General features: G+C 37.8%; 1 protein-coding gene across 1 annotated transcript in view; it reads left to right on the top strand.

Annotated features, from left to right (window-relative positions):
• ARHGAP20 (Rho GTPase activating protein 20) overlaps positions 1-14324 on the top strand; it is a 200811-nt gene that overhangs the window by 20850 nt on the left and 165637 nt on the right. Inside the window, exon 2 of the mRNA XM_052653158.1 lies at positions 1271-1353. Coding sequence (XP_052509118.1) covers positions 1271-1353 — 83 coding nt within the window. The remainder of the gene's footprint in view (positions 1-1270; positions 1354-14324) is intronic.

The raw sequence follows: 14324 nt of genomic DNA, 5'->3' as shown, positions 1-14324 counted from the left end.
GTTTCCTGTTCTTAATTAATGTTTTATATGATTGTTTTGGTTGTCTGAGCTATACCAAGGAGATTAGGGCATTTTGTCTTCACATGTGAGCCAAAGGATTAATGAAGGGAACAGCAACACTGAGGCCATGACCCTGCTGACAACAGTGATTTGGGGGAGATCTGTGGGGGCATGGTGAATTGAGGGGGAAAGAATTGTGCCAAAGAAGTCTAGTGTCCCCTTGTCATGGGATGATTTTTCTTCTCTTCCTTAGGATGATCTACATTTTATTAATTAAGAAGCTGTTCCTTTGTGAATCATGTAATGAGACACTGAGCTACTTGGTTTTATGTGGTTTTTCTTAGAGCGGCACTCAGCCCCAAATGTGGCTGGCCTAGGTCTACTCAGGTAGTGGGTGAGACTCCTGGCCAGGAAAGGGTGAGAGGGCAGAGCATGAGGGATGCTTTGGTAACGAAGCCTGAACTTCATTCATGGCTATTTGTGACTAGATGGTAAATTTTACACATTTATATCCAGTGGCTCACCCTTGGACTCTTTCTCGAGGTGTTAAATCTATAAGACTGAAAATCTAGAGAGTAATTATCTGGATAACTCAAATTGAATATAACCTCACCACAAAGTTTGGGTCCTGTAGAACACAGTACCGAATTATCCAATTAATCCTATATTTACATACCACTTAGAAAAGAAAAGATCTTTTGTCTAAGTTACAATAAACAAAACTATTTTGAAGAACAGATTCCTAAATATGTAAATACTTAAGTTTAAATGTCTATTAAATGTGTAAAAATCTAGTCTCCATCGTGTGCTTTAGCAACTTATCTTATCCCTTTACTTGGTCTTTTCAAATTCTGTCTTTCCCTAAAGCCCAGTTTGGGGGCCTACCCTGCCAATGAAATAGAGCTATCAGCTACTCTGATGACATTTTGGAGTATAAATTAATCCAGTTCTGTCTTTGGCATGGGGCCTGGCATGTAATAAGCAATAAAACTGCAATTGATGATAATGGTTGTGATGTGGTTTTCTCAAATACTCTAGTCAATATTTAATCTGCTTATTCTCTGACCATGAGAAATACTTAACTGCCTATACCACTTTTTGACACTTACTATCTTAGTCTAGATGTTATCATTCTATTTCCATAATAAGATTGCTCACTTCTTGATAGGCAGGCATAGGCATACAAAATTTGCTGAATTGGATTGGAAGTTGTTGTTTACCAGCTTTATAAGCCACGTGATCTTCATTGTGTGTTTTTTCCCCTCAACAGAAAATGAAAACATTAGCAGAAAGGAGGAGGAGTGCTCCATCTCTTATCCTGGATAAAGCCCTGCAAAAGCGGCCCAGTACCAAGTAAGTGGGAAGCTTTGTACTACTCATTTGGGATCTGCTGCATTTCTTTTATGTGTGTGGTTTGTTTGCTTTTTATCAAGACCAGAATTCTCTGTTAAATAAGAGAAAACATGACTTCTGTTCTGAGTTTATTTAATAAGACCTGTTCTTTATGAGAAATGTAAAGCCTTTTGAGAGCTGGTGATCTGTTGCTTTAAAATTGATTCAAAAGTAAATTTTACATCCAGTGGTACACAAACACGCATGTTCCATATATTGTAAAAGTTTTATTTTTGGAAACAATTAGAAATCAGAATACTAAAGATGAGCTATTTTAACCACTATTCATGCTTGGTTATGCACAAACTTTTGCTTACTTTTTATCATAAAGTGATCCCCATGCAAAGGTAAAAGGCAGATTTTTAGCAACTTTAGATATAAATAAAGATAGATTAAGATTAATAAAAGATTGAGTGCTGATTGCTTTTAGACATTGGTTAGAGTAGTTAGTGATTAATTAGTGAAATTTGAAGTGGAAAACAGGCTAAATGTCTATTGAAATGACCGTTTCGCCTATTAAAGCTAAATACTATTTCTAATTGGATGGCTTTTCAGTCACTAATTTATTCAATCATTTTTAATGGCATTTTAACTCAGAGCCTTTTTATGTTCAAAGGAATCCAGCAATTCTTTTCCACTAATACGTGAATCCTTTTATTTAAGGTGTGGTCCTTACCACGTTTTTAAAGGTGAGGATATATCTGATATTTCTATGAATGGTGTACTGATTTAGCATGAAATCTATGTGAAGGCATGTCATTTTTTTCATTTTTTAAAATTTATTTATTTTTAATTGAAGGTTGGTTGCTTTATAGAATTTTGTTGTTTTCTGTCAAACCTCAACATGAATCAGCCATAGGTGTACATATGTCCCCTCGCTCTCGAGCCCCCCTCCCATCTCCCTCCCCATCCCACCCCTCTACTTGATACAGAGCCCCTGTTTGAGTTCCCTGAGACATACAGCAAATTCCCATTGGCTATCTGTTTTACATATGGTAATGTAACTTTCCATGTTACTCTCTCCATACATCTCACCCTCTCCTCCCCTCTCCCTATGTCCATAAGTCTGTTCTCTAGGTCTGTTTCTCCACTGCTGCCTTGCAAATAAATTCATCAGTACTATCTTTCTAGATTCCAGATATATTTGTTAGTATACGATATTTATCTTTCTCTTTCTGACTTACTTCACTCTGTATAATAGGCTCTAGGTTCATCTACCTCAGTAGAACCGACTCAAATGTGTTCCTTTTTATGGCTGAGTAATATTCCTTTGTGTATATGTACCACTTATGCTCTTTATCCATTCATCTGTTGATGGACATCTAGTTGCTTTCATGTTCTAGCTATTGTAAATAGTGCTCAAATGAACATTGGGTTACATGTGTCTTTTTCAGTTTTGCTTTCCTCAGGCTATATACCTAAGAGTGGGATTTCTTTGGATAATAGGGTACTATTATTCCTAGTTTTTTAAGGAATCTCCATACCATTTTCCATGGTGGCTGTATCAATTTACATTCCCCCCAACAGTGCAAAAATGTTCCCTTTCCTCCACCCCTCTCCAGCATTTATTGTTTGTAGATTTTTTGATGATGGTCATTCTGATCGGTGTGAGGTGATATATCATTGTAGTTTTGATTTGCATTTCTCTAGTAATGAGTGATGTTGAGTGTCTTTTCATGTGTTTGTTAACCATCTGTATGTCTTCTTTGGAGAAATGTCTGTTTAGGTCTTTTTCCCACTTTTTGATTAGGTCGCTTGTTTTCCTGGTATTGAGTTGTATGAGTTACTTGTATATTTTGGTAATTAATCCTTTGTCAGTTATTTCATTTGCTATTATTTTCTCCCATTCTGAGGGTTGTCTTTTCACCTCGTTTATAGTTTTCTTTGCTGTGCAAAAGCTTTTAAGTTTAATTAGGTCCCACTTGTTTACTTTTGCTTTTTTTTCTGTTACTCTAGAAGGTGGGTCATAGAGGATCTTGCTTTGATTTATGTCATTGAGTGTTCTGCCTATACTTTCCTCTAAGAGTTTTAAAGTTTCTGGTCTTACATTTGACCATTTGGTCTTCCATTTTGAGTTTATCTTTGTGAATGGTTCTAATTTCATTCTTTTACGTGTAACTGTCCAGTTTCCCCAGCACCACTTATTGAAGAGGCTGTCTTTGCCCCATTCTATATTTTTGCCTCCTTTGTAAAAAACAAGGTACCCATAGATATATGGATTTATTTCTGGGCTTTCTATCTTGTTCCTTTGGTCTATATTTCTGTTTTTGTGCCAGTGCCATACTGTCTTGAAGACTGTAGCTTTGTAACACAATCTGAAGTCAGGAAGGTTGATTCCTCCAGCTCCGTTCTTTCTCAAGACTGCTTTGGCTGTTTGGGGTCTTGTGTGTTTCCATATGAATTGTGCAATTTTTTGTTCTAGTTCTGTGAAAAATGCCATTGGTAATTTGGTAGGGATCACATTGAATCTCTAGATTGCATTTGGTAGTATAATCATTTTCACAATATTGATTTTTCCTACCCAGGAACATGGAATATCTCTCCATTTGTTTATGTCATCTTTGATTTCTTTCATCAGTGTCTTATAATTTTCTGTATACAGTTCTTTTGTCCCTTAGGTAGGTTGATTCCTAGATGTTTTATTCTTTTTGTTAAAATGGTGAATGGGATTGAGTCCTTAATTTCTCTTTCTGATTTTTCATTGTTATTATATAGGAATGCAAGTGATTTCTGTGTATTGATTTTATATCCTGTGACTTTGCTAAATTCACTGATTAGCTCTAGTAATTTTCTGATAGTATCTATAGGGTTTTCTATGTATTTTATCATATCATCTGTAAACAGAGCTCTTCTTTTCTGATCTGGATTCCTTCATTTCTTTTTCTTCTCTGATTGCTGGAGCTAGGACTTCCAAAATTATGTTGAATAATATTGGTGAGAGTGGACCCCCTTGTGTCTTTCCTGATCTTAAGGGGAATGCTTTCAGTTTTTCACCATTGAGAATAATGATTGCTGTGGGCTTATTATATATGGCCTTTACTATGTTGAAGTAGGTTCCTTCTCTGCCCATTTTTTGGAGAGTTTTAATCAGAAATGAGTGCTGAATTTTGTCAAAGGCTTTTCCTGCATCTATTGAGATTGTCGTATGGTTTTTATCTTTCAATTTGTTAATATGGTGTATCACATTGTTTGATTTGCCTATATTGAAGCATGGCATGTTTTTGATGGTCCAAAATAAATTATATAGCTAAATCCCAACAAGTGAAACTTTCAAAATACTTAGCTCAGTCTCCTCTTTTTTTTTTTTTTTTAATTAGTTGCTCAATCCTGTCTGACTCTTTCTGAACCCATGGACTGTAGCCCACCAGTCTCCTCTGTCCATGGAATTCTCCAGGCAGGAATACTGGAGTGGGTAGCCATTCCCTTCTCCAGGGAATCTTCCCGACTGAGGCATCAAACCCAGGTCTCCCACATTACAGACGGATCCTTTACTGTGTGAGCTACCAAGGAAGCCCCAGTCTCCTCTTAGTACTGAGCAAGTGGTCAGACTCAAGCAGCATCCCTGGCTGCCCCCAGATGACGCATTCTTTAGTCATTGGGTTGATCAGAAAATGTAAATTACTTTTAATAGATGCCTAATCAAAATTTACTTATGAAAATATTCTGCTAGTGAATAGTATAGAAATACACTTTTGTGCCATATAAAAATGGCTTTTGGATTGTTTGCAAAGCTGTATCTTTGGATTGGGGCTTCTCTGATAGCTCAGTTGGTAAAGAGTCTGCCTGCAATGCAGGAGACCATGGTTGGATTCCTGGGTCAGGAAGATCCCCTGGAAAAGGGATAGGCTACCCACTCCAGTATTCTTGGGCTTCTCTTGTGGCTCAGCTGGTAAAGAATCTGCTTGCAATGTGGGAGACGTGGGTTCGGTCCTTGGGTTGGGACGATCCCATGGAGAAGGGAAAGGCTACCCACTCCAGTATTCTGACCTGGAGAATTCCATCGACTGTATAGTCCATGGGGTCACATAGAGTTGGACACGACTGAAAGACTTTTCACTTTCACTTTCATCTTTGCATTAGTGGTGGATTAAATAGAGAATGGTTGTGTCTTCACAGTTTGACCTTGATTATTTATAAAATTCAAGAGAAATTATTTTTTAGGGGAGGTAGAGAGAGAAGGCAGAAATTGTCTTTAATTCTGCTATATTTGTAAAAATAGCTTTATTTAACCACTTTTTAAAAAATAGGCAGTTTCAGGGAAAATTTTTGTTGGAAGTTCCTGCAATGGACGTGTGCTAGGCTTTTTAATTAAAAATATCCCTTATTTATATCAGAGAAGGTTTAGCTCTAAATCAGGGTCAAATAGTGGCACACCTACCCTCTAACCCAGGGTGAGAATATACAGCAGTATGCCTGTTACTCTCTCAATTCACTCCACCCTCTCCCTGCCATGTGTTCAAAGTCTGTTCTCAATGTCTGCATCACCATTGCTGCCCTGGATAGCAATGTACCTATCCCAGGGCGAAGGTTTAGAAGTACATACAAATGATTAATTGTGTTTACCCTCAGGAATAACTCAGTTGGTAAAGAATCCACCTGTAATGCAGGAGACCCTGGTTCAATTCCTGGGTCAGAAAGATCTGCTGGAGAAGGGATAGGCTACCCACTCCGGTATTCTTGGGCTTCCCTTGTGGCTCAGCTGGTAAAGAATCCACCTGCAATGTGAGAGACCTGGGTTTGAACCTGGGTTGAGAAGATCCCCTGGAGAAGAGAAAGGCTACCCACTGCAGTAATCTGGCCAGGAGAATTCCATGGACTGTATAGTCCATGGGGTCGCAAGGAGTCAGACACGACTGAGTGACATTCACTTTATTTATTTATTTTTGCATGTAATTTTTATTTAATTTATTTATTCCTTTTAATTTTCTGTTACTTTAGAATATTGTATTGGTTTTGCCATACATCAACATGAATCCACCACGAGTGTACACGTGTTCCCATCCTGAACCCCCCTCCCACCTCCCTCCCCATACCATCCCTCTGGATCATCCCAGTGCACCAGCCCCAAGCACCCTGTATCATGCATTGACCCTGGACTGGCGATTCATTTCTTATATGATATTATACCTGTTTCAATGCCATTCTTCCAAATCATCCTACCGTCTCCCTCTCCCACAGAGTCCAAAAGACTGTTCTATACATCTGTGTCTCTTTTGCTGTCTCGCATACAGGGTTATCTTTCTAAATTCCATATATATGCATTATATACTGTATTGGTGTTTTTCTTTCTAAATTCCATATATATGTGTTAGTATACTGTATTGGCGTTTTTCTTTCTGGCTTACTTCACTCTGTATAATAGGCTCCAGTTTAATCCGCCTCATTAGAACTGATTCAAATATATTCTTTTTAATGGCTGAGTAATACTCCATTGTGTATATGTACCACACCTTTCTTATCCATTCATCTGCTGATGGATGTCTAGGTTGTTTCCATGTCCTGGCTATTATAAACAGTGCTACGATGAGCATTGGGGTACACGTGTCTCGATTTCAATTCTGGTTTCCTCGGTGTGTATGCCCAGCAGTGGGATTGCTGGGTCATAAGGCAGTTCTATTTCCAGTTTTTTAAGGAATCTCCACACTGTTCTCCATAGTGGCTGTACTAGTTTGCATTCCCACCAACAGTGTAAGAAGGTTCCCTTTTCTCCACACCCTCTCCAGCATTTATTGCTTGTGAACTTTTGGATCACAGCCATTCTGACTGGCGTGAAATGGTACCTCATTGTGGTTTTGATTTGCATTTCTCTGATAGTGATGTTGAGCATCTTTTCACGTGTTTGTTAGCCATCTGTATGTCTTCTTTGGAGAAATGTCTGTTTAGCTCTTTGGCCCATTTTTTGATTGGGTCGTTTATTTTTCTGAAATTGAGCTACAGAAGTTGCTTGTATATTTTTGAGATTAATTCATTGTCAGTTGTTTCATTTGCTATTATTTTCTCCCATTCTGAAGGCTGTCTTTTCATCTTGCTTATAGTTTCCTTTGTTGTGCAGAAGCTTTTAATTTTAATTAGGTCCCATTTGTTTATTTTTGTTTTTATTTCCAGTATTCTGGGAGGTGGGTCATAGAGGATCCTGCTGTGATTTATGTCAGAGAGTGTTTTGCCTATGTTTTCCTCTAGGAGTTTTATATTTTCTGGTCTTACATTTAGATCTTTAATCCATTTTGAGTTTATTTTTGTGTATGGTGTTAGAAAGTGTTCTAGTCTCATTCTTTTACAAGTGGTTGACCAGTTTTCCCAGCATCACTTGTTAAAGAGATTGTCTTTAATCCATTGTATAGTCTTGTCTCCTTTGTCAAAGATGAGGTGTCCATAGGGGCATGGATTTATCTCTGGGCTTTTTATTTTGTTCCATTGATCTATATTTCTGTCTTTGTGCCAATACCATACTGTCTTGATGACTGTGGCTTTGTAGTAGAGCTTGAAGTCAGGCAGGTTGGTTCAGGCAGCCTGGTGGGCTGCCGTCTATGGGGGCGCACAGAGTCGGACACGACTGAAGCGACTTAGCAGCAGCAGCAGCAGCAGTAGTGGTGTCGAGAACCTTTTCATGTGTTTGTTAGTCATCTTTATATCTTATTTGGAGAAATATCTTTTTAGATCTTCTGCCCACTTTTTGATGTTGCTGTTTGTTTTTCTGGTGTCGAGCTTCATGAGCTGCTTATATATTTTTGAGATTAATCCTTTGTCAGTTGTTTCATTTGCTATTATTTCCTCCCATCTTGAGGGTTGTTATTTACTTTGCTTATAATTTCCTTCATTGTGCAAAAGCTTTTAAGTTTCAGTTCAGTTCAGTCACTCAGTCGTGTCCAACTCTTTGCAACCCCATAAACCGCAGCACGCCAGGCCTCTCTGTCAATCGCCAACTCCCAGAGTTTACCCAAACCCATGTTCATTGAGTCAGTGATGCCATCCAACCATCTCATCCTCTATCATCCCCTTCTTCTCCTGCCCTCAGTCTTTCCCAGCATCGAGGTCTTTTCAAATGAGTCAGCTCTTTGCATCAGGTGGCCCAAAGTATTGGAGTTTCAGCTTCAACATCAGTCCTTCCAATGAAATCCCAGAACTGATCTCCTTTAGGATGGACTGGTTGGATCTCCTTGCAGTTCAAGGGACTCTCAAGAGTCTTCTCCAACACCACAGTTCAAAAGCATCAATTGTCTGACACTCAGCTTTCTTTATAGTCCAACTCTCACATCCATACATGACCACTGGCAAAACCATAGCCTTGACTAGATGGATCTTTGTTGGCAAAGTAATGTCTCTGCTTTTCAATATGCTATTTAGGTTGGTCATAACTTTCCTTCCAAGGAGTAAGCATCTTTTAATTTCATAGCTGCAGTCATCATCTGCAATGATTTTGGAGCCCAGAAAAATAAAGTCAGCCACTGTTTCCACTGTTTCCCCATCTATTTGCCTTGAAGTGATGGGACCAGATGCCATGATCTTTGTTTTCTGAATGTTGAGCTTTAAGCCAACTTTTTCACTCTCCTCTTTCACTTTCATCAAGAGGCTCTTTAAGTTTAATTAGGTCCAATTTATTTATCTTTGCTTTTATTTCCATTATTCTAGGAAGCGGGTCATAGAGGATCTTACTGTGATTTATGTCAAAGAGTGTTCTGCCTCTGTTTTCCTCTAAGATACTTATAGTTTGTTGTCTTACATTTAGGTCTTTAATCCATTTTGAGATAACTTTTGTGTATGGTGTTAGGAAGCATTCTAATTTCATTCTTTTACACATAGGTGCCCAATTTTCCCAGCACCACTTATTTGAAGAGACTGACCATGTATATTTTTGCCACCTTTATCAAAGATAAGGTGTCTATTGGAGCATACGGTTATCTCTCAGCTTTCTGTCTTGTCCCATTGATCTATATTTCTGTTTTTGTACCAGTACCATACTGTCTTGATGACTATAGCTTTGTAATATAGTCTGAATTCAGGAAGATTGATTCCTCCAGTTCTATTCTTTCTCTAGATTGCTTTAGTTATTTGGGGTCTTTTGTGTTTCCATACAAGTTGTGAAATTATTTGTTCTAGTTCTGTGAGAAATACCATTGGTAGTTAGATAGGGATTGCATTGAATCTATAGATTGCTTTGGATAGTACAGTAATTTTCACAATATTGATTCTTCTAATCCAAGAACCTGGTATATCTGTTTGTGTCATCTTAAATTTCTTTTATCAGTGTCCTACAGTTTCCTGCATACAGGTATTTTGTCTCTTTCAGTTCAGTTCAGTTCCGTCACTCAGTTGTGTCCGACTCTTTGTGATCCCATGAACTGCAGCATGCTAGGCCTCCCTGCCCATCACCAACTCCCAGAATGCACCCAAACCCATGTCCATTGAGTCAGTGATGCTATCCAACCATCTCATCCTTTGTCATTCCCTTCTCCTCCTGCCCTCAATCTTTCCTAGCATCGGAGTCTTTTCCAGTGAGTCAGCTCTTTGTATCAGGTGGCCAAAATATTGGCTAAAGATTCAGCTAAAGCTTCACCTGCTAAAGTTTCAGCTTTAGCATCAGTCCTTCCAATTAATATTCAGGATTGATTTCCTTTAGGATGGACTGGTTGGATATTGTTGTAATCCAAGGGACTGTCAAGAGTCTTCTCCAACACCACAGCTCAAAAGCATCAATTCTTCGGCACTCACCTTTCTTAATGTCGAACTCTCACATCCATACATGACTACTGGAAAATCCATACCCTTGACTAGACAGATCTTTTTTGGCAATGTAATGTCTCTGCTTTATAATATGCTATCTAGGTTGATCATAACTTTCTTTCTAAGGACTAAGCATCTTTTATTTTTTATTTTTTATTTTTTTTTAATTTTTTTTAATTTTAAAATCTTTAATTCTTACATGTGTTCCCAAACATGAACCCCCCTCCCACCTCCCTCCCCATAACATCTCTGTGGGTCATCCCCATGCACCAGCCCCAAGCATGCTGTATCCTGCGTCAGACATAGATCTTTTAATTTCATAGCTGCAGTCACCATCTGCAATGTAAAGTCAGCCACTGTTTCCGCTGTTTCCCCATTTATTTGCCATAAAGTGATGGGACTGGATGCCATAATCTTCGTTTTCTGAATGTTGAGCTTTAAGCCAACTTTTTCACTCTCCTCTTTTACTTTCATCAAGAGGCTTTTTAGTTCTCCACTTTCTGCCATAAGGGTGGTGTCATCTGCATATCTGAGGTTATTGATGTTTCTCCCACCAATCTTGATTCCAGCTTGTGCTTCTTCCAGCCCAGCATTTCTCATGATGTACTCTGCATATAATTTAAATAAGCAGGGTGACAATATACAGCCTTGACCTACTCCTTTTCCTATTTGGAACCAGTCTGTTGTTCCATGTCCAGTTCTAACTGTTGGTTCCTCACCTGCGTACAGGTTTCTCAAGAGGCACGTCAGGTGGTCTGGTATTTCCACCTCTTTCAGAATTTTCCATAGTTTAGGTAAACTTATTCCTAAGTATTTTATTCTTGTTGTTGCAATGCTGAATGGGGTTCTTTTTTTTAATTTCTCTTTCTTATTTTTCATTGTCAGTGTATAGGAGTGCAAGGGATTTCTATATATTAATTTTATACCCTGCAACTGTACTATATTCATTGATTAATGCTAGTAATTTTCTGGTGGCATCTTGAGCATTTTCTGTGTAAAGAACGAGGTCATCTGAAACAGTGAGACTTTTATTTCTTTTCCAATCTGAATTCCTTTTATTTCTTTTTCTTCTTGATTGCTCAGCTAGGACTTCCAAAACTATGTTGAATAAAATAGTGGTGAGCGTAGGCACCCTTGTCTTGTTTATGGTTTTAGAGGAAATACTTTCAGTTTTTCACTGCTGAGAATAATATTTGCTGTGTGTTTGTCATATATGGCCTTTATTATGTTGGGGTATGTTCCTTCTATGCCTGCTTTGTGGAGAGTTTTTGTCATAAATGAGTGTTGAATTTTGTCAAACGCTTTCTCTGCATCTGTTGAGATGATCATATGATTTTTATATTTAATTTGTTAATATCATGTATCATAGTGATTAATCTGTGTAAACTGAATAATCCTTGCATCCCTGGGATAAAGCCTACTTGATGATGATATATGATATTTTTAATGTGTTGTTGGATTCTGTTTGCTAGAAGCTTGTTGAGGATTTTTTGCGTTTGTGCTCATCAGTGATATTGACCTGTAATTTTCCTTTTTGTGACATTTTTGTCTGGTTTTGGTATCAGAGTGATGGTGGCCACACGGAATGAGTTTGGGAACTTTCCTTTCATTGCAGTTTTCTGAAAGAGTTTGAGTAGGATAGGTATTAGCTCTTCTCTCAACTTTGGGTAGAATTCACCTGGGAAGCCATCTAATCCTGGGCTTTTATTTGTTGGAAGGTTTTGTAACAGTTTCACTTTCTGTGTCTCTGATTGGTTTGTTCATATTTTGTTTCTTCCTGTTTCAATTTTAGAAGGTTATACTTTTCTAAGAATTTTTCCCTTTCTTCCAGGTGATCTATTTTATTGGCATATAGTTGCTCATATGTTGCAATGCTGAATGGGGTTCTTTTTTTTAATTTCTCTTTCTTATTTTTCATTGTCAGTGTATAGGAGTGCAAGGGATTTCTATATATTAATTTTATACCCTGCAACTGTACTATATTCATTGATTAATGCTAGCCTCTTATGATCCTTTGTATTTCTGTGTTGTCTTATGTAACTTTTCTTTTTTCATTTCTAATTTTATTGATTTGAGTCGTCTGCCTTTTTTTCCTTGATGAATCTGGCTAATGGTTTGTCCCTTTTGTTCATCTTCTCAAAGAACCACCTTTTAGTTTTATTGATCTTTGCTTTGTGTCTTTGATTTCTTCTTTATTTTTGCTCTGATCTTTATGATTTTTTTCCTTCTACTAACTATTGGGGTTTTATTCTTCTTTATCTAGTGGCTTTTGGTGTAAGGTTAGATTGTTTATTCAGTGTTTTCCTTATTCCTTGAGGTAGGCTTGTATTGCTATAAACTTCCCTCTTAGCACTGCATTTAGTGCATCTGATAGGTTTTGAGTTGTGCTTTCATTGTCACTTGTTTCAAAGTGTATTTTGATTTCTTTTATCTGTTGATATTCAGAATTTAATTGCTTAACCTCCATGTGTTTTTGTTCCCTGCTTTTTTCCCTGTAGTTGATATCTAGCCTTTCAGTGTTGTGGTCAGAAAAGATGCTTGAAATGACTTCAGGTTTTTTTTTTAATTTCATAAGGCTTTATTTATGAGCTAAGATGTGATCTATCCTAGTGAAAGTTCCATGTACACTTGAGAAAAAAGTGAAATCTTTTGTTTTTGGATGAAATACCCTGTAGATATCAGTTAGGTCCAACTGGTCCAGTATGTCATTTAAAGCTTGTGTTTCCTTATTAATTTTCTGTCTGGAAGACTCTCCGTTGGTGTCAGTGGGGTGTTAAAGTCCCCCACTATTATCATGTTAATGTCCATTTCCCCTTTCAGAGTTGTTAGCATTTGCCTTAGTATTGAGGTGCTCCTATGTTGGGTGCATATATATTTATAATTGTTATATCATCTTCTTGGATTGATCCCTTGATCATTATTTAGAGTCCTTCCTTGCCTCTTGTAACAGTCTTTATTTAAAATCTATTTTATCTGAGTCTTGCTACTCCCACTTTTTTTTATTTCCATTTGCATGGTATACCTTTTTCTAGTCCCTCACTTTCAGTCTGTGTGTGTCCCTAGGTCTGAGTTGGGTCTCTTGTAGACAGAATATATAGGAGTCTTGTTTTTGTATCCATTCAGCCAACCTGTGTCTTTTGGATGGAGCATTTAGTCCAATCACATTTAAGGTAATTATTGATATGTATGATGCGATTGCCATTTACTTTATTGTTTTGGGTTTGTTTTTGTAGGCCTTTCCTTTCTTTGTGTGTTCCCCTGTCTGAAGTAGTTCCTTTAACCTTTGTTATAAAACTAGTTTGGTGATGCTGAATTCTCTTTAACTTTTGCTTGTTTGCAAAGTTTTGATTTCTCCTTCAAGTCTAAAGCAGATTCTTGCTGTGTTTGAGTAATCTTGGCTGTAAGTTTTTTTCCTTTCATCACTTTAAGTATATCCTGCCACTTCCTTCCAGCCTGCACAGTTTCTCTTGAAAGATCAGCTGTTGGTCTTATGGTAATCCCCTTGTATGTTATTTGTTGCTTTTCCCTTGCTGCTTTTAATATTTGTTCCTTGTGCTTAATTTTTGTTAATTTGATTGATATGTGTCTTGGTGTGTTTCTCTTTGGTCTATCCTGAGTGGGACTCTTTGTGGTCTCTGGACTTGGTTGTCTATTAGCTTTCCCATTTTAGAAAAGTTTTCTACTGTAATCTCCTCAGATATTTTTTTATGTCCTTTCATTTTGTCTTCTTCTGTGGCCCCTATGATTCAAATGTTGTTATGTTTAATGTTGTCCCAGAGTTCCCAGAGACTGCCCTCATTTCTTTATATTCTCTTTTCTCTCTTCTGCTCTGCTCCAGTTATTTCTTACACTTACCGTTCTTCTGCCTCAGATAGTCTCCTGTTGGTTCTCTCTGCCCATTTGTTCCCTGTACTTTTTAATCTCAGTTATTGTGTTGTTCATTGTTGATTGTTCCTTAATTCTTCTAGTCCCTATTTCCTCTTCATGTGTTTGGTCTTGTGGGATTTTACCATGTTTTTCGTTCATTGCATGTTTCTCTGTCTTTTCATTTTGTTTAATTTACTGTGTTTGAAATCTCCTTTCTGCAGCCTGGAGGACCATAGTTCCTCTTAATTCTGAAGTCTATCCCCTGTGGGTGGGGTTGGACCAGTGTCATGGTTGGGAAGACTTGTGCCTGTGGTCTGGTGGGTGGAGCTGGATCTTGTCTGTGA

The sequence above is a fragment of the Budorcas taxicolor genome, chromosome 15 (genome assembly GCF_023091745.1).
Source record: "Budorcas taxicolor isolate Tak-1 chromosome 15, Takin1.1, whole genome shotgun sequence".
NCBI lineage: Eukaryota > Metazoa > Chordata > Mammalia > Artiodactyla > Bovidae > Budorcas > Budorcas taxicolor.
Note: the sequence above shows the minus strand (reverse complement) of the source record. Positions and strands in the feature narration are given on the sequence as shown.